This window comes from Miscanthus floridulus, chromosome 5, assembly GCF_019320115.1.
Source record: "Miscanthus floridulus cultivar M001 chromosome 5, ASM1932011v1, whole genome shotgun sequence".
In the NCBI taxonomy this organism is placed as follows: domain Eukaryota; kingdom Viridiplantae; phylum Streptophyta; class Magnoliopsida; order Poales; family Poaceae; genus Miscanthus; species Miscanthus floridulus.
Genome location: NC_089584.1, coordinates 34242656 through 34265063, shown reverse-complemented (window position 1 = coordinate 34265063; position 22408 = coordinate 34242656). Strand labels below are relative to the sequence as shown.

Here is a 22408-nt window from a genome sequence, read left to right as displayed (position 1 = left end):
TTGAGGCATCGAGCCTAATCCTGACAAGGTCTCCGCCATCACCAATATGAAACGGACAACATGTGTCAAGGATATACAAAAGCTTACAGGTTGCATGGCCACTTTAAGCCGCATCATATCACGCCTCGGCGAAAAAGGGTTACCCTTCTTTAAGCTTCTTAAGGCCTCGCAGCACTTTTCCTGGTCGGAGGAAGCAGACTTAGCTTTCGAGCAGCTCAAGTTGTTCTTAACAAAGCCGCCGATCATGACAGCGCCAAGGCCAGATGAGACTCTACTCATATACATCGCTGCCACTTCTCGCGTCGTGAGTACAGCTATCATCGTCGAACGTGAGGAAGTCAGGCACGCTTATAGGGTGCAACATCCGGTCTACTTTATCAGTGAAGTACTCAATGAGCCAAAAACTCGTTATCCTCAGGTACAAAAGCTGTTATACACAATTCTGATTACGTCGCGCAAGCTTCGGCATTACTTTGAATACTACAAGATCGCCATGGTCACTGAGTTTCCCCTGGGGGACATTCTTTGCAACAAGGAAGCCAATGGCCACATCATTAAGTGGGCTATTGAGCTCGGCACCTATTCCATTGAATTCAGAAGCAGACCTACCATTAAGTCATAGGCGCTAGCTGACTTCGTCGCTGAATGGACCGAGATCCAAGAGCCCATCACCGCTGCTTGCCTCGAGCACTGGGTGATGTACTTTGATGGCGCCCTTAACATCAATGGTTCCGGTGCGAGCATTCTGTTCATTACGCCGACCAATGATAAGCTATGTTACGTTCTTCGGATACACTTCCCACCCTCCAACAATGCCACAGAATACGAAGCATGTCTCCATGGTCTTCGTATAGCCGTCGCGCTCGACGTCAAATGCCTAATGGTGTATGGAGACTCCGCATTGGTTATAAACCAGCTCAACAAAGACTGGTCCTGTTCCAGTGAGAAGATGGATGCATACTGCGTCGAAATCAGGAAGCTTGAAGGGAAGTTCTACGGTATCGAGTACCACCACATGGTACAAGATCAAAATCAACTAGCTGACCAGCTCTTGAAAATAGGTTCATCTCGCGCCGTGGCTCCACCGGGGGTCTTCATGCAAGATCTCCTAGCGCCATCCATTAAAGAAGAAAAGGAAGTTGAGGAGGTTCCTCCTGCCAAGCAGTTGGTACTTGCGATGCCTTCGCCGGCCACCGATTGGAGGGAGCAATTCATCAAGTACCTCATCAATTCTAAAGTACCCACCGACAAGACCAACACCGAACACCTAATCCACCAAAGTAAGCACTATGTGTTGGTAGATGGTAACTTGATGAGGAAGAGTGCCAAGGAAGGGATATTGCAAAAGTGTGTCCCTCAAGATAAAGGAGTGAAGCTGCTTCACGAAATTCATTCTGGATCTTGTGGCAATCACGCAGCCTCGAGAAACTTGGTTGGCAAAGCTTTTTGAGCTAGCTTCTACTAGCCCACGGCCATCTCCAACATAGAAGACCTCATCCGGCGCTGTGAAGGATGTCAGTTCTTCTCCAAGCAAATACATGTACTGGCACAGGAGTTGCAGACCATCCCAACTTCTTGGCCTTTTGCATGCTGGGGACTGGACATGATTGGACCTTTCAAGCCAGCGCCAGGGGGTTTCAGGTATGTATACGTCGCCATTGATAAGTTCTCCAAGTGGATCGAGTACAAACCGCTTGTTACAGCTACTACAAAGAAAGCAGTCGACCTCTTTGAAGATATCATACATAGGTTTGGTCTCCCGAACAGCATTATCACCGACCTTGGAACCACGTTTACCGGCCATCATTTTTGAGATTTCTGTGAAGGCCGGTGCATCTCCGTTAAGTACATTTCCGTTGCTCATCCTAGAGCTAATGGCCAGGTTGAGCGGGCTAATGGTATGATCCTCGACGCCCTCAAAAAAGGCTATATCAGAAAGAAGAAAACATCCGGGCAGATGGCTCAAATAACTACCAGCTGTGGTCTGGGGACTGTGCACTCAAGCTAGTTGCAGTACCAGTGTGTCTCCATATTTTTTGGTCTACGGCTCAGAGGCCATACTACCAATAGATGTTGCCTTCCGAGCACCCAGGGTGGAAAATTATGTTGAAGAGCAGGCCATGGCTGTTTGGACAGAGGACATTGACCGGGCTGAGGAAGAACGCCTGATCACCTGCGTCCGTACAGCCAAGTATCTAGAAGATCTGCGTAGGTACTACAACCACAACGTAAAAGGTCATTCATTCGCCGTCGGTGACCTCGTTCTCCGTAGAAAACAAAAGACCGAAGGGGTGCACAAGCATTCTTCCCCTTGGGAAGGGCCCTACGTTGTCAAAGAGGTCACCCGACCAGGATCTTATCGCTTATGTGACTTAGATGGGATTGATGTTCCAAATTCATGGCACATCGAGCACCTTATATGTTTCTACCCTTGAAACGCTCTAGATATGTACTCTCCATTTTATGATGAATAAAGTTTTTGCTCTCCATAATTTGTCTCCATTTTTTCTCCTTTAACTTTCGATCTCCGTGTACGACCGCCGAAGCATTACGATACTCCATAACGATCTCCAAAATGCCAAACACGTTTTCTCCAAAACGCCAAACACGATTTCTCCAAAACGCCAAACATGTTTTCTCCAAAACGCTGAACACGTTTTCTCCAAAATGCCAAACACGTTTTCTCCAAAATGCCGAACACGATTTCTCCAAAACGCCGAACACGTTTTCTCCAAAACGCCGAACACGATTTCTCCAAAACGCCAAACACGTTTTCTCCAAAACGCCGAACACGATTTCTCCAAAACACCGACCACGTTTTTTCCAAATCACCAAACTCGATTTTTCCAAATCGCAAAGCATTTTTTGTTTGTTCTCTTCGGAGAAGACCTAGTCTTCGATTTCTCCCTACACGTGCTACGGGCTCCACGCTCTGCATTATGGGTGGTCGGCTGCAGTCCTTTGGTCACACCTGTTTTTCCTACATGTCTACGGGCTCCAAGCTCGATGTTATGGATTATGGATCAGCCAAGGCCGAGAGTTCAACATAGAATACATTGCTCGGATGTCGCTTGTGTTGCCATTATCTCCGAGTTCGTTTAACAAACAGCCGCCAAATTATAAGCACACTGCATATATTGTACATACAAGCACCTAATGACAAATATTTGATAAGTATTTGATTCTTGTGCTTTCGTGCTTTCTAAACCATACTATCAAGATATTACAGATGATGTCCACCGAGGAAATCATTATGCTTCGCCACTACCATCATTTTCTCCGAACAGGTATATATCGCTGGCCAACTTTTTTGCCGCATCCTCCACCTCATCTTCAAGCCGCTGGGTCTCCGCTTCGCTCAGCCCTTCAGCATACCCGCCCCCTATCGCCTCCAGGTCAGTGTCTAGATAGTGTGATCGGACAACAGCAAGGGTGTGGGTAGCGGCAGTAACAACAGCATCGCGATTGAAGCTTTTAAAGCTTTCCCACGCCGTCTTGCATCTTTTGATGATAACATCTGAGCGAGGTGGCCTGCTGTCGAGACAAGGAGCATTTTTTGGTTCGATGTAGTCAAGCACCGGTCTGATTCTGACCACTACGCCATCAAAATTGTTCCCCTAGGTACGAGCGTCTTTCTCCAACACATCGAATTGTGCCCTGACCCTCCGACGACAGTCTGCATGCATTTTGAAGTTACATCAGGGAAGACATTAACCTCAACAGAAAACCCGATCATGGGGTACTCACCATCCAGCTCCTCGGTCAGTTTGTTCGCTCGCTGTCTCCTTCATTTTCTCCTCCCGGAGTTGTTCGAGGGCCTAGCGCAGCTGACTAAGCTCCGCATCTTGTTCTACAAGTACATCATTCATCAACGACAGTAATCATATCTGGCTATGTGCATCATTTTTTGTGGATCAAACGTACCTTTCTTCTCCAAAGAGACTTTTTGCAGTTTTTCCAATTGCTCGGAAGCATCTTTTAGTTGCGTTGAGGCAGTGCTCAGCTGCTCAGACTTGCTCCAAAGTTGTTCTTTTGTAGTCGCCAGTTGTCTAGATAGGACCCCCTTCTGGTATTCTAGGTCCCGCGCATTGGACTTCGCAAGGTCTCGCTCGCGCTGGGCCCTTTGAATATTTTTCTCTGAAAGGTTCATCACCTCCTTGAGTTTTTTGTTCTTCTCGGCGAGGGGTTCCATCCTTTTAATCAACTGGTAATGGTGCTCAGCAGTTCGAGTCATCCCTTGGAAATGCACAGTAACAATGATAGAAGGAAACAAACAATGACAACGAAGAATTTTTGGGATTCAGTATCAACCTTGATTTGTTTTACTACTCCACTAAGGGTGGATTTTAGCCTCTTCATTTCTCTAGGGGTGTCCTCTTCCTCGACAACTACCACTTCGTCACCTCGCTTGCGAAGGATTCAGACGAATTGGGTTTGAGGCTCATCACGAACGATCTCCTCGACCTCGTCCTCCTCTTCCACTACAGTAGGCTCACCACCGGGGGGGCTCTATGGTCGGATAGTGGGTCGGAGCATGACATGCGACTCTTCCGGGGGCACCATTAGCTGCTTGGGCACCCCTGGTCTCGCTGACCCATACTTTGTCGCTTCGCTGGCCACTATAGTTTCATCTCCCGAGGGTCCGGCGCTACCCGACATTGCTTTAGGCATCGTTGCCGAGCCGGCCTCTGCTGATGCCGGTCCCTCATCGTCTCTAGCTCCACTTGCAGCGGTTGTTGTTTGTTTCACCAATCCCTGAGCATTGGGGACCCTGACATGGGGGCGGCAGGCGCTACCTTCGCCTCGGGATCAGCTTGAGACTGCTTATCAGTCTGGGCGGATGACTTCAGACCCTCCATGTGTTTTGCGCTGCATTCGAACATTTGGTCAATCGCCCAAAAAACAGAGATCAAACAACAAAACAATAACAATGCGAGTTAACTTACCGTTTGGTCTGCCGGTGTGCTTTTTTGAAATGGCGAGGCCTGTTCGAGCCCCCGGGTGCGGCCATGGGGTCGACCTCCATGTTATTAGGTGGAGGTCTATCCTCTTCTACAATTGGTCTATGCTCCACCTATTGTTCCAGTGTTTGCTCTGCCTGTACCACTAGGTTTCGCTCCGTTTGCTGCTCGGGGACTCCCGTCGCCTGCTGCTTGGGGACTCCCGTCGCCTGCTGTTCAAGGACTTCATCGCTTCCCCTTGGTTGCTCCTCCACGCGTGTTCTGTGTGAAGTTCTTTGCACACTAGAGGGAGGGGGAACTATATTTTTGTCGTCATCGGACCACTCCATCACCATGGCCCTTCATGGACGACTGGTCTGGTTGCCGCCTAGTGATATACCGCCTAGTCTGCGAGGGGTGGCCGTCGCCGTTTTCCTCTTCTTCTGGGCCGGCTCATCTTCCACTGCCCATTTCCCCCAAGATTTCTCCGATAACGGGGGGGGGGGGACGCGCTGTATGATCAACATCTGAATCTCTGGATTCTGATGACATACCAATGGGACTTTCTTCAGGGTTTTCTATTGGTCGAGCATCCACCGCTAGCGGCCATTCAGCTCTTGGCACGTCTGAAAAATAGACTGCTCTGTCCTACGAATGGATCTTTGCATAAGTAAGTTAGTTCCCTGCTCAGCAAATCGACATTTGAACAATGACGGGTACGATGATTACCTAAGGAGGTGGGTTGGTACAGTTGAAGGCCTTTGTTTCTTTTGGCTAGCTAAATGAGGCGCTGGAGGTGAATAGTTCTATGGCGCGGTCTATTACTTCTTTCCTTGACAGCCGTTCAGGCCTCTCCTGGGTTCCGTCGTCATCGCCCTTGTAGTCAAAAGCAGGATAAGCCCTTTCCTTGCAAGGTTGGACATGGCGTACTAGGAAGCTTGCTGCCACAAGTTCACCTCTCAACTCCACACTTTGAATCAGGTCAAGGAGCTCCTTCACTTGCTCCATGTCGACACTTCTTGGTCTCTCCGACCAACTTCTTTGGTTCTCTGGGATATGGTGCACGTCGCAGCGAACGACCGGGTGGTTCTGTTTCATGTAAAACCACTTGGCATTCCACCCTTTCAAGGAAGTGTTCAGTGGTACACTGATATAGTCGCTGGCCATTCCGTCCTGGAGCTGTAGATATACTCCGCCGACCACCTTGGAGCCACCGCCGACTTTCTTCTTTAGCCAAAATAAATGTCTAAATAGGTTGAAGTGCGGAAGAATCCCAAGAAACACCTCACAGAAGTGGATAAAGATCGAGATGTGAAGTATAGTGTTGGGGTGGAGATTGCACAGACTGATCGACCAAAATACCAATAGATCTCGCAAGAAAGGATGGACAGGGAACTCCAATCCACACCAAAAATAATCTTCAAAGATTACAACTTCATCAGTGTTAGGCATTGGAAAGGGCTCACCAATGGCTAGACACCATCCGCCAGTGACGCAGTCAGGAAGCACGCCCGCCGTCACCATTCTTTCAAGCTCCGCTTCTCTAGTGCACGACGGTGTCCATTCTTCGTCGCAGCTGGCTCCGCTTCCTGTTTTCTTTGGGCTTGTTTTCTTTGGGTTCGCGGCTCTCCTCTTCGGCGCCATCGCTCAGATCCAAATATGGTCAGGCGTCGACAGCGTTCGTGGCTTTGAATCTAGCGGTGTGGAATCTGAGATGGAAGATGAAATGGCGGAGTGGCAAAGGGGGGCGGCGGTACTGTTACAACGCACTTTCCCCACCTTTATACCTCAAGGGTTTTTGGGAAACTGTTCCCGCGATTTGCGCCGCTGCGCCAAATGGGCCGTTACATGGGCTTCCGCGTAAACCGCAGCCCACGGCGCTCATTTATCGCTGCCTTCAGTTGCTCTTCGCCTAAATATCGCTGACTTTTCCGCCATTTAATGAGGCTAATTATGTGACACTATCCAGTTGTTACTCTGGTTTTTTCTCCATGGTTGGATTACTCCTATAACTCCGCTTGCAGCTCGGGGACTGGTGGTCTTTTCCGTTGGTTTTAGGTTGTTTTTCTGTTTTTGACCCTGGCACCACGTGACTGTGTCACCTACTATCAGGCTTGGGGACTAAGTGGGCACACTTCACCTTACGGTGAATGTGTTGTTTTTTATTTTTGGGCCGTGCCAGGGGACTGGTTGCCGACTTGGCTGGTTTTTAGTTTTTTTCTTTTAGTTTCAAATCCTGGCACCACAAGACTACATCATCTGCTACCAGGCTCGGAGACTAAGTGGGCACACTTCACCTTGCGGTGAGTGTGCGGATTTTTATCTTGAAGAATGCATGACTATAGAGGAAGATTGACTCCTACAATTTTGTTCGGATTCTAAGTGGGCACACTTGGTTCAATGTGGAGAAATTTTCAATTCTGTACTTGAGCTCCTTACACCCTTATGGCAAGCCGCACTTGGGTCACGCTGCTCGGCGACGGTTCATACTGCTCGGTGACGGTTCACGCTGCTCGGACGTTAAGCATGGTGGTTGGACCATGGGCTTGACTGCTCGGCATCATGTGCAACTGCTCGGACAAGCTTAAGGCGGCGTTGCACAACGGGTACAAGGTGCTCGGGGACTAGCTGTGGGGGGTACGATCCTGGATACCCACGGCAGACTACATGTGCTGCGCCCCTAGAGGTGGCCCAGCTCACAAGAAGAAGCCTTGCGAGGCACGACTCTGCTCGGCGCCTTCCGCAAGACATCAGGAAGATATCCTGAAGATACTACGAGATCTGTTAGGATATGTACGATCTCAAGATTACTGTATTCAGTTATTACTTTCCGGTTATCTCTTAGATCTAACCGACTTGTAACACTACCTCCCGGACTATATAAGACGGGCAGGGACCCCCCTCAAATCACGGCATATCATACGATAGCTAATACAAACCAACAGACCACAGGAGTAAGGTATTACGTCATACTGAAGGCCTGAACCTGTATAACTCGTGTGTCTCTGTTGTCTTCTTGTTCTTGATCTCACGCTCCTCTACCGATCAATCTACCTTCGTGGGATACCCCTCGGAGGACTGCCGACGATAATCTGTCGACAGCGGGAGAGGGAGGGGCGGCACGGGGGTGAAGCGGATGGCGTGCGGTGGGGGTGGAGGACGGCGCGAGGGGAAGAGGCGGACGGTGCATGATGGAGGCGGACGACGACGCGAGGGATCAGATCAATCGCGAGAGGGAAGGAGAGAGAGGGAGAGGGAGGGGCGGCGCAGGAGGAGATGCCGAGGGCGCGCCGCGGAGGTAGACGACTGCGAGGGGGAGAGGCGGAGGGCGCGCGATGGAGGTGCAGGACGGCCTGAGGGATCAGCGGCGGCGGCGCTGAGGGAGGAGAATCGGGATAGGAATGAGGCGACGGTCATGAGGTCCAGGATGGACGATTTTTTTTCTATTTCTGAGCGAATGGTTGCGAGGCAGGCCACGCGTCTACGCGTAGACGGCACGTGTGGTTTCATACGTGAGGTGGAAGGTGTCGTTCAAACAGTAAAACAATACCGAACGATGACCGTCACATGGACAGATCGGACGGCAAGGGTGTGGCTGGGCACTGTAGGACTGTGACGGCTGAGAAACTAGCGATTTGATATATATGATGACATGATATGTTTGCAATTGCAATATGAACATTTCTATATGTTGTTGCCCATCCTCTACTAATTAGTTGCAATTTCGTTGGCAGCAAAAGAACCTCAAGTACAAGTGGAACTTGATGGCGAGAACAAAGGAGAAGCTTTGAACCGTTGGATTTGATTTGAAGGGTTGGATGCTGAAGGTAAATTATACGGTGACTTGCTAAGACTAGTTACCGAATCTGTGTCTTACGGACCCGTCTCCCGTCTCCCCGCCTCGCCATCCCCGCACCACCCCTCCGGCCGCCGCATTGTCGCCGCCGCTCCTCGCGGTCTGGCCCCTTGCCTCGCCGTCTCCGTCTCCGTCTCCGCCGCCCTCTCGGCCCGGCCCCTCGCCTCTCCGTAGCCTCCGTTGCGATCTGCCTTCCAGCGCGGGTGAGGAGGCGCCGGAATCTGGGCTGTCGCCGAGCCGTTTCGAGCCCTGCTCGATCACTTCTCTGCTCAACGGAAAGGAGACGGATTCGTGGGTCGTCAAGCAGGCGCGGCGGCGACTTCATCGGGTGTTCGGCCGCTTTCGGCGCGCAAAGCGGACGACGCGTGCGCCCGCCCCCAGGGATGACCGTCGGTTGAGATCCGGTCCGAGCTCGCTTCTTCGTCTTCTTCTCCAGCTGCGTGCCCCAGTCCGAGCTTGTCTTCTCCTTTATCTGTCCACGATTCGTTTCAAAGCTCGCTTCCTAGCGAAGTCAGCTTCGAATCGACGCGTGGCCAGATAAATCTACTACAAACAGGGCCTTCCTCAGCGCGCTCTTGCACGGCCGATAGTGGCACGGGTTCGCGATTTGGCGGCATGAGTGCTGCGACGGCGGGAGGTAGTGTGCCGCCAGCACGGTGAACTGCCGCTCGTTGCTGCGGTACGCTATTGATCCCTAGATTTCCCAACGAACATGGCGGAGGCGGCTGCCCACTCCTCCAACTCGGCCGTCGACGGTGGCGGCGGTAGCGTTCAAAACGACTATCCCACCATTGACCCGAGCCTCGTTCGACGTGGTGCTCTGCGGCACGGGCCTCCCGGAGTCTAGTCCTCGCCGCCGCCTGCGCCGCCGCTGGGAAGACGGTCCTCCACGTCGATCCCAGCCCGTTCTACGGCTCCCTCTACTCTTCCATCCCACTCTCCTCCCTCGCCTCCTTCCTATCCCCTGAGGCCTCCCCACCCACCTCGTCCGCGGCGGCCGCCGCCTCCGATTCGCGTACCGTCGTCGTCGATCTCCACCGACGGAGCGTGTACTCCGATGTCGAGACCTCGGGGGCGGCGCCAGAGCCGGCGAGGCGGTTCACCATTGACCTGGTGGGGCCCCGTGTGCTGTACTGCGCCGATGAGGCAGTGGACCTCCTCCTGCGGTCGGGGGGCAGCCACCATGTGGAGTTCAAGAGCGTGGAGGGGGGCAGCCTCCTCTACTGGGAGGGCTGCCTCTACCCGGTGCCAGACTCGAGGCAGGCCATCTTCAAGGACACCACACTCAAGCTCAAGGAGAAGAACATCCTCTTCAGGTTCTTCAAGCTTGTGCAGGCGCACATTGCTGCCGCATCAGCTTCTGCTGATGAGACGGGAGAGGGGGATGCATCTGCCAAGATACCTGAGGAGGACCTGGATCTCCCCTTTGTTGAGTTCCTCAAGAAACAGGGGCTTCCCCCCAAGATGAGAGCGTAAGGGTGTTATGAATTGGTCGAGTATATGCTATTTTTAGCAGCATGACTAAGATTGGGCTCTGTGTGGTGTTTGCAGGGTCGTGCTGTATGCGATTGCCATGGCGGATTATGATCAAGATGGTGCTGACCCTTGTGGGAAATTGATTACAACGAGGGAGGGAATCCAGACCATTGCTTTGTACTCCTCGTCCATTGGGAGGTGAATTAGCTTGTCTGAACTTTTCCTTGTCCACTTTGGAAAACCATATATATATCATATTATATAATGCTTTGTTTATTAATCCACCTTTCATTTAGCTTTAGAGAAGATATATGTAATCTAACATGTAAAACCTTAAAATAACATAGCTGTGGTGGTATAATTTTACATCTTATTTTTCACCACACCAGGTTCGCTAATGCAGAAGGCGCTTTCATTTATCCTATGTATGGGCATGGTGAGCTGCCTCAGGCTTTCTGTCGCTGTGCTGCAGTTAAGGGCGCCCTATATGTAAGATGATCTTCACAAGTATGCGTGGCAATGTTTTTTGTGCTCTAGCTTTGGCTATAGTTTCTTTAGTTGCATGATTGTAGCATCTTTCATCCCAATTATCTGTAATTGGTACATTGCAATTTGATTGCAACCCAAACATTTAGGAACAATGATGTGGTAGTCCTGGGCTTGACATCTCTCTGCTGGAATGGCATCTGACGCCTTCTTTACTTCTTCTTTTTAATAACATGTGCTGGTTTCCTCATACTTAGCCTTAACAACATATCTTATTGTTCAGGTGTTGCGGATGCCAGTGGCTGCAGTTCTTATGGATGAGGTATGATAATAAACTAAAATCTATGGTGGCCATATTCCTGCAAATTTGTTTTTGCCTGATGTCATTATCATACACTGGATCCTTTTGAAATCTTGCTTATTTCATCTATGTTTCATCTTTATGCACAGCTTCTATTTGCGTTACTAACCTGAAATAATTTATACTTTATTGATTAGGAAAAGAAGCATTTTGTAGGTGCCAGATTGGCATCTGGTCAGGATATTTTGTGCCAACAATTGATAATTGACCCGTCTTATAAGATTCCTACCTTGGACGTCCCATTTGATGGTTCAGAGTCTCACTTTCCAAGAAAAGTTGCGAGAGGGGTATGCATAATTAGCAAGTCCGTGAAACAGGGATCATCAAATGTTCTGGTTATTTTCCCTCCAAAATGTAAGGACAACTATTCTTTTACTTGTGTTTATGCCAGATCTTATTGATGTATTGGTGATCTTGGTTCTCTTTGTTGATCCCATTTCTACTCTTAATTTAGCACTAGAAGAGCAGCAGGTCACAGCTGTTCGACTTCTTCAGTTGAGCAGCAATCTCAGCAGTATGTCCTTCCTGGGATGTAAGCTATCTATCCTATCATTATAGTATGCATCAATGTAATTCTCTCATGTACTTGTTATATCTACCAGTCTACCGCCAGGAACCACTATGTTCAAAATTGCCCTATAATATAGGCAAGTAACTTACCTCACAAGCTAATCTCACTTGCAGGTTTATGTCATATCTGTCTACTCCCTGTACGGATGTCTCAGCCGGAAAGCAATGCATAAAAAAAGCAATAGATGCTCTTTTCAGTCCTCAGGCTTCAGATGGTTTGGAAGGTCCATCTTGAGACAGCCAGTGAAAGCACTGGGGATGTGAAGCCAACACTAATTTGGAGCTGTGTGTATGTTCAAGACATCACACAGGTGCATTTCTATTTGTTATCAATATGGACTGTATTCATGTTTGTTTCAGTACTATAAACACATTGGTTTTTCAGGTTATATATATGTGTTTTTATATTTAAAGCATTTGGTGTCCTGTCTTGCACTATCAGGAAAAAAAATCAGGGAACATCTTTATTGTCATGCCCCATGCCTGATGAATACCTGGACTACAGAAATGTACTGGGATCAACAAAAAAGGTATTACATTCTGTGAACTTTTTCTGTTTCTTGTATGATGTACACATGTACCTGCATGAGAAATTAGGTCTGAAACTCTGGTTGATCTGTAATTCTGTCAGTATCAGATGGTTATAACAATTTTCTTCGTAATATACATCAAGAGTACGCTCTTTTGTGACAGCTTTAGAATGGATGATGCTTCATTTACACCACTAGCTCTGTCCTGACGAATTTGTTTTCTTATTTTCTTTTACAGTTATTCGCAAGTATCTATCCTGATGAAGAGTTCTTACCTAAAAAGTCAGCTCCTGTATATGCCGATGATGACTCTGATTTTGCAGAGTAAAACCATCTTTCTAGAGGTATGTCTTTGCATATGGAACTTTCACTAGGAGCTCACATTCTAGCTTATTACATATGAAAATATTTTCTGATACTGAGACAATGTTTGCTCCTATGCAACATACAGCATATGGAAATATTAGTATCTTTGCTCATTGGAATATAAATGTCTTGACATGCTGAACTTTGTGCCATTTGTTCATATTGATGAAATTATCACCTGGCTATAAATTTTGGTGATTAAGATTTTTGAACAATTTTTTAGACTCCAGACCGATAGGCCCTGCTTTATAGAGAGCAATGTTTTGCTGGGGAGACCAGCTTACAAAGGGTAGCACTAAGTTATACCATTACAAGTTTAAAGCGGGCTCTCTCTCTCTAAACTCCCTCTTCCTCAAACAAAACCTGAAAGATAAGATACCCAACATTGCATTCAAAGTTGACACGCTCCCACTATAGCTAACAGGAGCTTCAGCTAACCGGCTGCAGCGATTATAGCCGATCCATCATGTCCTCCATTACCCTTGGCACCCAGCCTTGTTATTCTGCCTTGAGGAGAATGCTCCATTTCTGCATAAGAAGTAAAGCACGATGAACAACGACAATGGGTGAACTCACCGTTGTATTCCTAAAGACTAACTCCATTTCTTAACAGCCAAAGGCTCAAACCTATACATCCCAGCAAGGCAGCAAGTATACCAAAATCACCCTTTCTTTCCTCTTACTAGAATGTAATATGCTCAATTGAAACTCCTCTATACTCATTGGCATGGAATTCCATCCCAGCACTTCTCTGAAGGACCACCAGACACAATGTGCAATGGCACATTCAAAAACAATATGGTCACAAGTCTCTCTCAACCCGCATAACTTGCAATTTTCCTTGTCCGGCCAATTGTGGCTAACCAATGGGACTGCTAATTGTTTTTTTGTGAAACAGTAACTTTATTAAAACTTAAGTAAAGTCTTTACAAGAAAGAGTGACAATCCACTCCGGAAAACAAGCAAAAAACACCTGACACTCCCTAGACCTAATCGCAAACTGTGCCAAATCATGTGCCAAATTATTCTGGACTCTACTAATCTGAGAAAACTCAATCCTACTCAACTAACCCCCAACCTCGCGCGCCTCAATGAGTTGCCAGATCGCCGAACGGTCACGGGTGTTCTCTTTGAGCTTGGTGACCACCGAGTGGCAATCTGATTCCAGAATCATCGGGGTCTCCGGCCATCTATGCGCCAGATGAACACCTTACAGACAAGCATGCACTTCAGCTTGTTCGGCATCCCTGCAATGGAATATGACACGCCAGGCGGTTAGTTTCAAAGCTCCAACCCAATCTCTAATTACCACTCCAATCGCAGCGTCGCCGGTCAGCTGATTGAAAGCAGCATCAACATTGATTTTGAAAGTACCCTGTGGTGGAGGACTCCATATCTTCTTAACCTGACCCACTGCCGGAACCTTGCTTTTACTCGTACTCGGTAGCAGACTGCGTTTTCCTTTGTTATCTGAAGGTCTCCCTGTTGCTGGATGGTTAACAGTGAGTGCATATAACGATTCAGAAAGATGACAGCTACCGATGAAGGCCGAAGCACCCTCATGTATAACTTTATTTCGTATATGTTCCAAGTATGCCAGAGAAGCAAGAAGCAGCTAGCCAATACCTCCATGGAATAGGTGAAAACAATCTGCAGTAACCACTCTGTCCTGCTCTGATGGCAGGGAGCAATGGTCTCTCATTGCCGAGCGAAGCGCAGCAGCATGGGGGCACCTGATGACTGCATGGTAGGCATCTTCGGCCTGAGTTCCACACAGCTGACATATATCCTGCTGCTCAAGATGACGGTGCTTCTTATTGACACGGGTAGGCAAACTATTGTTGACAATTTTCCAGATAAAAACATTAACCTTAGAAGGAACTTTAACACTCCATACCTTCTTCCATACCGCGCGACCCTGTTCTGAACTTGAGCTGGTCCCAATCTGACCGACACCATACTGATTCCAGACAGCAAGCCTGTATGCACTTTGGACAGAGAACAAGCCATTTTTCTCATAATGCCAAGCAAGAAAATCAGAAGTACTAGACGGCGGCAACTTGATCTTAAAAATCTCTGAAGCATCACAAGGAAAAAAGTACCTGCGCATGGCTGTTTCATCCGATGTACCATTATGAATCAAGTGGTGCACCCATCACAGTCTACACAATCGTCTTGGACCAATTGGTTTCAGACCATAACCTCTTGGGAGCCAATTGTCACGCCAAATTTGAGTGGATCTGCCATCTCCTATCCTCTTGATGACGCCTAACTTTAACAATTCCAGCCCATACTCAACTGCTCTCCATGTTTGGGATGCTTCTCCTGCAGGAACAGAATCTAGCAGCTCGCCCTCAGGAAAATATTTTGCTTTAAGAACTCTTGCGCAAAGGCCATCAGGATAAGCTAGCAACCTCCATGCTTGCCGGGCAAGCAACGCTTGGTTAACAAGTCTGAGGTCCCTGAACCCCATAGGCCCATACCTCCAAACCCTTTTGGCATTAACATTTTCTCCCATGGGATCCATTGCATCTTTCTTCTACCATTTTCAGGCTCCCCACCAGAAAGCACGTATTTGCTTCATGAGTTCTTCACACAATGTCAGGGGCAGCTTGAAAACACTCATAACATAGATAGGTAAGGCCTGGGCAACCTACTTGATCAACACTTCCTTCCCAGCAGCCGACAAAACTTTTTCCTTCCACGCCACCATCCTCTTATGAAAACGTTCCTCGAGGGGTTGAAACAGTCCCCGCAGGACCCATCCATGAGGGGTCGGGAGGCCCAAATATTTTGCTTCAAAATCTAATCTTTCCACCCCCAGCGTAAGGTGCACTTGATCTGTGATCTGCTGGTCAAAATTCCCATTAATCAACAGAGAGCACTTATTGGGACTGAGAAGCTGACCTGAACATTGCTCAAAGGTAGAGAGAACATCCTTGATAACCAGCGCCTGATGCACAATGGCTCTGAAGAATAATAGGCTATCGTCCGCGAATAACAAATGCGACACACTCGGTGCCCTCCGACACACCTTTACTCCATCAATATTTCCCAGCCGCTCATTGTGCTTCAAAAGAGTAGACAAGCCATCAGCCACAAGCAAGAACAAGTATGGTGAAAGCGGATCACCTTGCCTTAGACCACGTGTAGGGGAGAAGGGCTGCGACGGCAACCCATTGAAGCAATCAAGGAACACTCTTACTTTTAATTTGCTGCTCTGCTATGGAAAACTAGTTGAATTAAGTAAGGGGAAGTAGGGAGCACATACCTGTGACCCGAAAAACAATACATCAAATGCACTTCCATGCTGACAGCCTGGGATGTCTGAAAACTTTGTATATTGTCTTGAGAACAAGGCCGTGACCAATGCAAAATATGAATTATTGCTAAGAATTTGCTGTGGGGAATGGGAACCATATATCTTTGTGCACTAAGTATTTTTTTTCCCCAATACTGACAGGGCTTTATCATTTGGTTGGAGAACGCCGTCACTGAAGATGCATGAAGGCATCATCCTCTATGTCGTGGTGTTCCTTGAAGTTCAGAGGGCAAAAGAGCGTCGCAAGGGGAGCCTGTGGGGTTGATGGGTAGTTGTGCTGGATTTTCAGAGGGCATTAGTAGGTAACAGTTGGTAGGAGGGATGTGGTAGCATATTCATATTCACCAAATGCTATATGGACACATTCTGCGATGCTCGGTGCAAATGGCCTTGTATGGACTCGCAAACCTTGTTGTACACAGGACCACAGCAAATACGGGATACATGCTGAACGCTCGATATGATTCCCCAATTAAGTCATTTGAACGAGAGAGAGGGTAAAAGGGTATTCAAACGACTTCTCCCCCCTGAGGGTAGTTAAACTGTTGAGTGTATTTTTGGACGGCTAAAGCTGTGTGCAGATTGTGTTTTCACAAGTCGCTTTAACCTTTTTTGATACATTGAATTTGTTATGTATCTATATATGAATTATGTCTAAATACATAATAAATTTGATATACCAATAAAGTTACAGCGACGTGTAATTTGGAACGGAAGGAGTATCTTTGTTTTTGGTTGTTTTATGTGAGCTTTTGATCTTCACCTTGCAGAATTGGGTGCCATACCCGAGCCTAGGGTGAAAACGGTACGGATATTTTCCGATCATATTCAAGATCGAATTCGTTTAGAGGGGTTTAGATCTGTCCGTATCCGAGTCCGGGTAAACAATATCTAATACCATATCCGTATCCGAATATTTAAATCGCATATTTATGATGTCGATATCCAATCGTATCCTATCCGATATGATTGACACTATCCGTATTTGAATCCGAATCTGGACAAAAATACGAAAACAAATGTAATATCAGTGATATCCGGCCGTATCTGATCCGTTTTCATCTCTGCCCGAGCCTATAGTAATGTGTTTTTTTTATCGGTCATCAGTCTGTTTGTTTTTTTCGCAACATTTTGTTTGTTTGTTGATGAGTTCTGAAAGATCGGCGTTGCATCTGTTTAGCTTTCTTCAAGAACAATCGTAGGACGACACGGGAACATGGGCTCATTGCACAAGGTCAGAAGGATAATGTTCTTATCTTGCCCAACCAGATTCCACGTCAGTAACGGCTCCCATCCCATCCCAGTGCTGCAAAATAAAGTAAAAAGCGTGAGAGTACTGTTCGCTGATTCGTTACCGGAGAAAAACTGTTCTTTCGCTGACTCGTAACACAAGCCAACAGGGCCAAAGCTGCTCTCGGTGGTCGGAGCCCGAAACCCAGACGCAACCCCTCCTCCGTCCTGGACTCGCGCCTCGCTTTCCTCCCTCCCTCCCATTCTCACCCGCCGAAGCTTCTAGGAGCTCATCGGCTGAGCCCGAGCTAACAAGCTCACCGGCGGGCAGCATGCTGGCGGCGTCCACCAAGGTCGGCTCTAGGCTGGCCTCTCCACACGCCTCATCGTCCGCTGCTGCTGCTGCTGCGGCGGCGGCGCTGGCGAGCTCCCCCGTGCTGGCATCTGGGATGCTCTCAGGCGCCGGGTTCGGCGAGACGGGAAGTCATCACGCGGCGGACGCGCCGCCCCCACTGCCTTGCAGTTCCTCGGGCGATTCAAGGTGAGCATCAAACTTCAGAATTCAGAACCGCCGAGGGACAGACTTGGGTAGTGCCATTGCTTTATCTCATGATCGGGAGCCTCAACTGTTCGTTCGCAACTGATCTGATGACTACCTGAATCAATTGCTCCCTTGCCGCCAGGAATTAGCTTCCCAATGATTGATCAACTCCTAACTCACACCTTGCAAACAAGGGAAATGTGCTCAGTGATTTATCAGGATCGGAACAGTTGGTTTCCTCATCATTATTTCTTTCAGCTAAATCTGCACTACTTTGTAGTAGGGAATATTATTATCTATGGAGGAGGTTGGTGAATCAAAGTCAGTCAACGCTACATCGAGGCAAAGTGACTGCTGCATTGAGCCACCATGTTTTTGGTGCAGGTGGTTCCTCACGGAATCAACATATCTACAGATATTTTTCATCTTCTTCTCATCAAGGGAGGATATGGGCTGGGAGCAAGGTGTGTTCAAGAATCATACATACCCATTCATTGGTTTGGTTTACTTACTATTCTTTTGTGGACTTCGGAGATGATTTGACTGTTGTTTTGAGATACTTGTTCCAAACAACTTGATGATGTGCTTTGCATTAGACTTTCAATCATTATTATTTTAAGTAAGTTCCTATTCCAGGTTCTACGTGACCTGCCAGAGTATGTAAAAATTGTGGAAGTAGGGCCACGAGATGGTCTACAAAATGAAAAGGACATTGTACCAACACCTTTAAAGGTTGAGCTTATACGAAGATTGGCCACATCCGGATTACCTGTTGTGGAGGCAACAAGTTTTGTATCTCCAAAATGGGTACCTCAGGTATAGGCTTTATAAGAGCTCTCGTGATCGCACAGATTAGACACCTGTTTTATCTGCACCTACTGTAGACATTGATTTTCTCAGGACCCCGATTTACATCTTGGGTTTTTTCTTCAATATGTTATTGAATTTTCATGGAGCAAGCAGGACTGAGGCTGTTTATCTATCTTTTTAGATATATTTGTTGCTAGTTATGTTGTGCAACATTCCAGAGTTGTGAAACAATTAATGCTCCTGTTTATCATAAAGATGATTTTCTTGTGCCAATATGTCATAGTAATGTCGTATTTCTTCCAAAGTATTAAAGATTTTTTTCCCTCCTAAACTAAACTGGTATAGTATTTTTTTTCTATTGTTTATTAGTAGAAAGTTAGAAAATGGTGAGACCATCGACATCAGAACAGTCATTTGGATTGGGTTCTGACTTATTTACATTGCCTAAATGAGTGTGAGCATAATCTTACTCTTTCATTGGAGTGTCACCAGAAGATTTCATGGAGTGAACATAACATCATGGAGTTTTTCAGTTACACAAACCCCCTTTCCAGCGTCACCAGAAGATTGCTGCAATATGGTGGTTACTCTGTGTGGATCCTTGGCAGGGATATGCCACTCTCTAAAGGCTGAATGGAATTTATGATGTTAAGTCATGCCAGTAGAATCAGTTGGTACCTTGGATCCTATAGAACCTCTGTATCTTTGTTTTTCTCTTCACAACTAATATTCCTCTAGTATTGTATCCATTGGGATGGAGCACATCTGTTTTCAAAGGTTATAAATAGCTTCTCCAGTTTAATTGATTCTGTATATGTTCTGCTGCTGGATATTGGCACTGTTGCCTGGTCGCAGTACCCTGATATGAATTTGAGGTTCCAATAAAATGGATAACGTTGGGATTGTGGATACTTGTATACTTTTAAAGGAAGGAATTATCTAAATAGAGGAAACATTACAAAGATGATGCACAAGATCTGAAAAGATTTACTGAAAATAAGAAAAGTTTACGAGTGTGAGATTGACATTCACTGCACCATGGAGAAAACTACTGGAGTTAAGTTTCAGGCAGGATAATTATCGGAATTAAGGATGGAAGTGAATCTCTTGATTGTACTCTTTTATGATTGGTTCATCGTTCTTTTCATATTTACAGGCATTGGTGTCTTCTTATGTTCGCCTATCCAGTCCTTATTTCACTAAAATTACCTTTCTGTTTCTTGTCTGTTAATTTAATGCTGCCATGTAATGACTAGTCAGTCTCAATAATACTATTTTTTTATTATCATAGTTAGCTGATGCGAAGGATGTTATGGAAGCTGTTCAGACTATTGAGGGTGTACGTCTTCCTGTATTGACCCCAAACCTTAAGGTGAATTATGTCACTCAGATGCCCTTTCTTACTATTTTTATGGATATCATATATTGTACATTTTCTGCCTCATTCAGTATCCTATTATTTGCCTTGGTCACCACTCGTCAGGGATTTGAGGCAGCTATTGCAGCAGGGGCGAAGGAAATCGCAATATTTGCATCAGCTTCTGAAGGATTTTCTAAGTCAAACATAAACTGCACCATCAAAGAGAGCATTGCCCGTTATAATGATGTTGCTCTTGCTGCAAAAGAGAAAGAAATTCCTGTCCGAGGGTGAGCTCTTCTACTCTGTTGCACTATCAAGTTTAGTTCTTCACACTTTCAAAATATCAGGATATGTTTGTACAAGTTAACACAGTAGCTAGTCTAGTACACATTTTATTATTTGCTGGCTGCAAATACAGTCTACTAGATTTTGTAGATAAATCCTAAACAATAACTCATGGGCCAAAAGAGCTAGGTCATCGTGTAAACCAATAGTAAACACTAGCATGAGTCATGAATATAACTTGCCTGAGAAGAGGCACACTACACCTTCGATCCTGCTAGCTTGAGCAATTCATGATTTCAATCTTTACTCCCAGTTTGCCACCTCTTCAGCCTGCACCTATCTTCAATGATGTTTACGTTTCTGACCATGTTAATTTCCTGCTTTTGCTGCGAGTCTCTTGGCCAATCTTGTATACATATTAATGTGATCATGAGAGAATTTTGACGAGTGCATGTTTTTTTTAATAAAAATAAAAATTATTGGCGTAGTGTCACGTGTTATGATGTTGGCTGAAATATTTTGGGTTTGCTACATGTGCTGAAGTTGATATAATGTTGCTCCTTGTGGCGAGAAAATGTAGGTATGTTTCTTGTGTGGTTGGATGCCCAGTAGATGGACCAGTACCACCTTCCAACGTAGCTTATGTAGCGAAAGAACTTTATGACATGGGCTGCTATGAGGTTTCACTTGGTGATACCATTGGAGTCGGTACCCCAGGTGATATTACTTACATTAGCACACCTATTTTTGTTCCTTTAAAATATATTAATATTTTGTTCTACTGAGCTAATTTGTTTATGCTGCTGTTAGACATTGATTTGCTTAAATAATTTTTTGGTGAGGGTAACGCTGTCTTTCTAGAACTAGAGCTAGACTTTGGAGATGCTTATTGGTATGACACTAATCTATTTCATTAGATCCTTGAACAAATAACACAACCGGCCCTTCATATAATTTCAAAGATGGAAACCATCAAAACATCATGGTAAACCATCAAGCGTGCGTCAACCACAATCTTCTTTTTATGTCCAATCAAGTTCCGTTATTTTGCTTGATTTCCATTTTCCAGCTCAAGCCTTGTGGACTTCTGAAGATTCTGAACAGTTTCAACTTTTCTCCTGTATCCAGGTACCGTGGTTCCAATGCTTGAGGCAGCTATGTCCGTCGTTCCCGTGGAGAGGCTTGCTGTCCACTTCCACGACACCTATGGCCAGTCCCTCTCAAATATTCTCATCTCTCTCCAGGTAACAACAAACTGAGAGTACCATTTACGCAATCTAAAGTGACAGTGATCAAACCATGTCCTCTTGCCAATCAGATGGGAGTCGGCGTGGTGGACTCCTCTGTCGCCAGCCTCGGTGGCTGCCCGTACGCAAAGGGTGCGTCAGGGAATGTGGCGACGGAGGATGTAGTGTACATGCTCAACGGGCTGGGCATCAAGACGGGCGTCGACCTGGGTAAGGTGATGGCCGCCGGCGAGTTCATCTGCAAGCACCTGGAACGCCAGTCTGGGTCCAAGGCAGCCACCGCTCTAAGCAAAGTTACAGCGAAGGCTTCGAAACTCTGATGCTAGACTAATTTACCATGATCCCCTACTGCAGATAATTGCAGTAAAATTAGCGTAAGGTAATAAATAGACTGAGGCTATTCAAGGCAGAAGCAAATAAATACAGCAATTTGATTCTTCCCTCAGAGCTAGTAGATTTCTGTTTATGTCCATCTAGCAAAATAAGCGCAGCCTGTCACTCAGGACACAATGGAAAATGTCTAATGCATTTTACGAAAGTTGATGGGTTAGCTATGATCTCTATTGCGGTTTGCAAACTTACAGCAGATTCAACCTCAATATCTTATGTACCTGATTGGGACCTCCTAAGCAAACTGAAATATTTGCAGTACCATCAATCAATTCAATACAGAAAATGGCAAGTCAATCAGCAATCACCATAGACATCAAACTGGGGTTTTGCTCGACTTCCCTGATGGCAGCACAGGGCCTTTCCCGATGGGATAAGTCTGGGACTGTAGCATATGGTCTTTGTGGGACTGTAGCATATGGTCTTTGTGGTTGTATGGTGGTCTTGCTGAACATCAAGGACAGCATCCTTGAGTGGCCAGGACCGCATCTGTTTTAGGACAGCATGTTAGCATCTAGCATCCTTGGCATATGCTTGGCTAGCTAGCAGCCTATAAATATGTATCCCTAACCCCTCAAGTTGGTATGACATTTGTGTGAGAAATAAACCAGAAAATTGCCCCAACTCCTAGTGTCATC

The 22408-nt window shown here is 46.6% G+C and overlaps 1 protein-coding gene, 1 long non-coding RNA gene and 1 pseudogene across 3 annotated transcripts; 2 read left to right on the top strand and 1 right to left on the bottom strand.

Moving 5' to 3' along the window:
• Nucleotides 1-9425: 9425 nt before the first annotated feature.
• Nucleotides 9426-16617, top strand: LOC136449812 (rab escort protein 1-like; annotated as a pseudogene).
• On the bottom strand, nucleotides 12817-16038 carry LOC136449813 (uncharacterized). The gene is made up of 3 exons (XR_010758145.1): nucleotides 14212-16038; nucleotides 13960-14073; nucleotides 12817-13832 (listed from the first exon to the last, which is right to left on the bottom strand). It is a non-coding gene; the product is annotated as an uncharacterized lncRNA (long non-coding RNA).
• A 714-nt stretch (nucleotides 16618-17331) lies between the features above and the next one.
• LOC136449811 (uncharacterized) lies at nucleotides 17332-21935 on the top strand. 2 transcript variants are annotated; one of them, XM_066450010.1, is made up of 8 exons: nucleotides 17332-17678; nucleotides 17962-18142; nucleotides 18315-18494; nucleotides 19780-19860; nucleotides 19972-20135; nucleotides 20714-20850; nucleotides 21262-21377; nucleotides 21452-21935. In XM_066450010.1, the coding sequence occupies exons 1-8, from the start codon at nucleotides 17470-17472 to the stop codon at nucleotides 21698-21700; spliced, it is 1317 nt and encodes a 438-aa protein (XP_066306107.1). In that variant the 5' UTR covers nucleotides 17332-17469; the 3' UTR covers nucleotides 21701-21935. The 2 variants fall into 2 exon arrangements, with proteins under 2 accessions (XP_066306107.1, XP_066306106.1); XM_066450009.1 differs by having other exon boundaries at nucleotides 17333-17678; nucleotides 17959-18142.
• The last annotated feature ends 473 nt before the right edge of the window (nucleotides 21936-22408 follow it).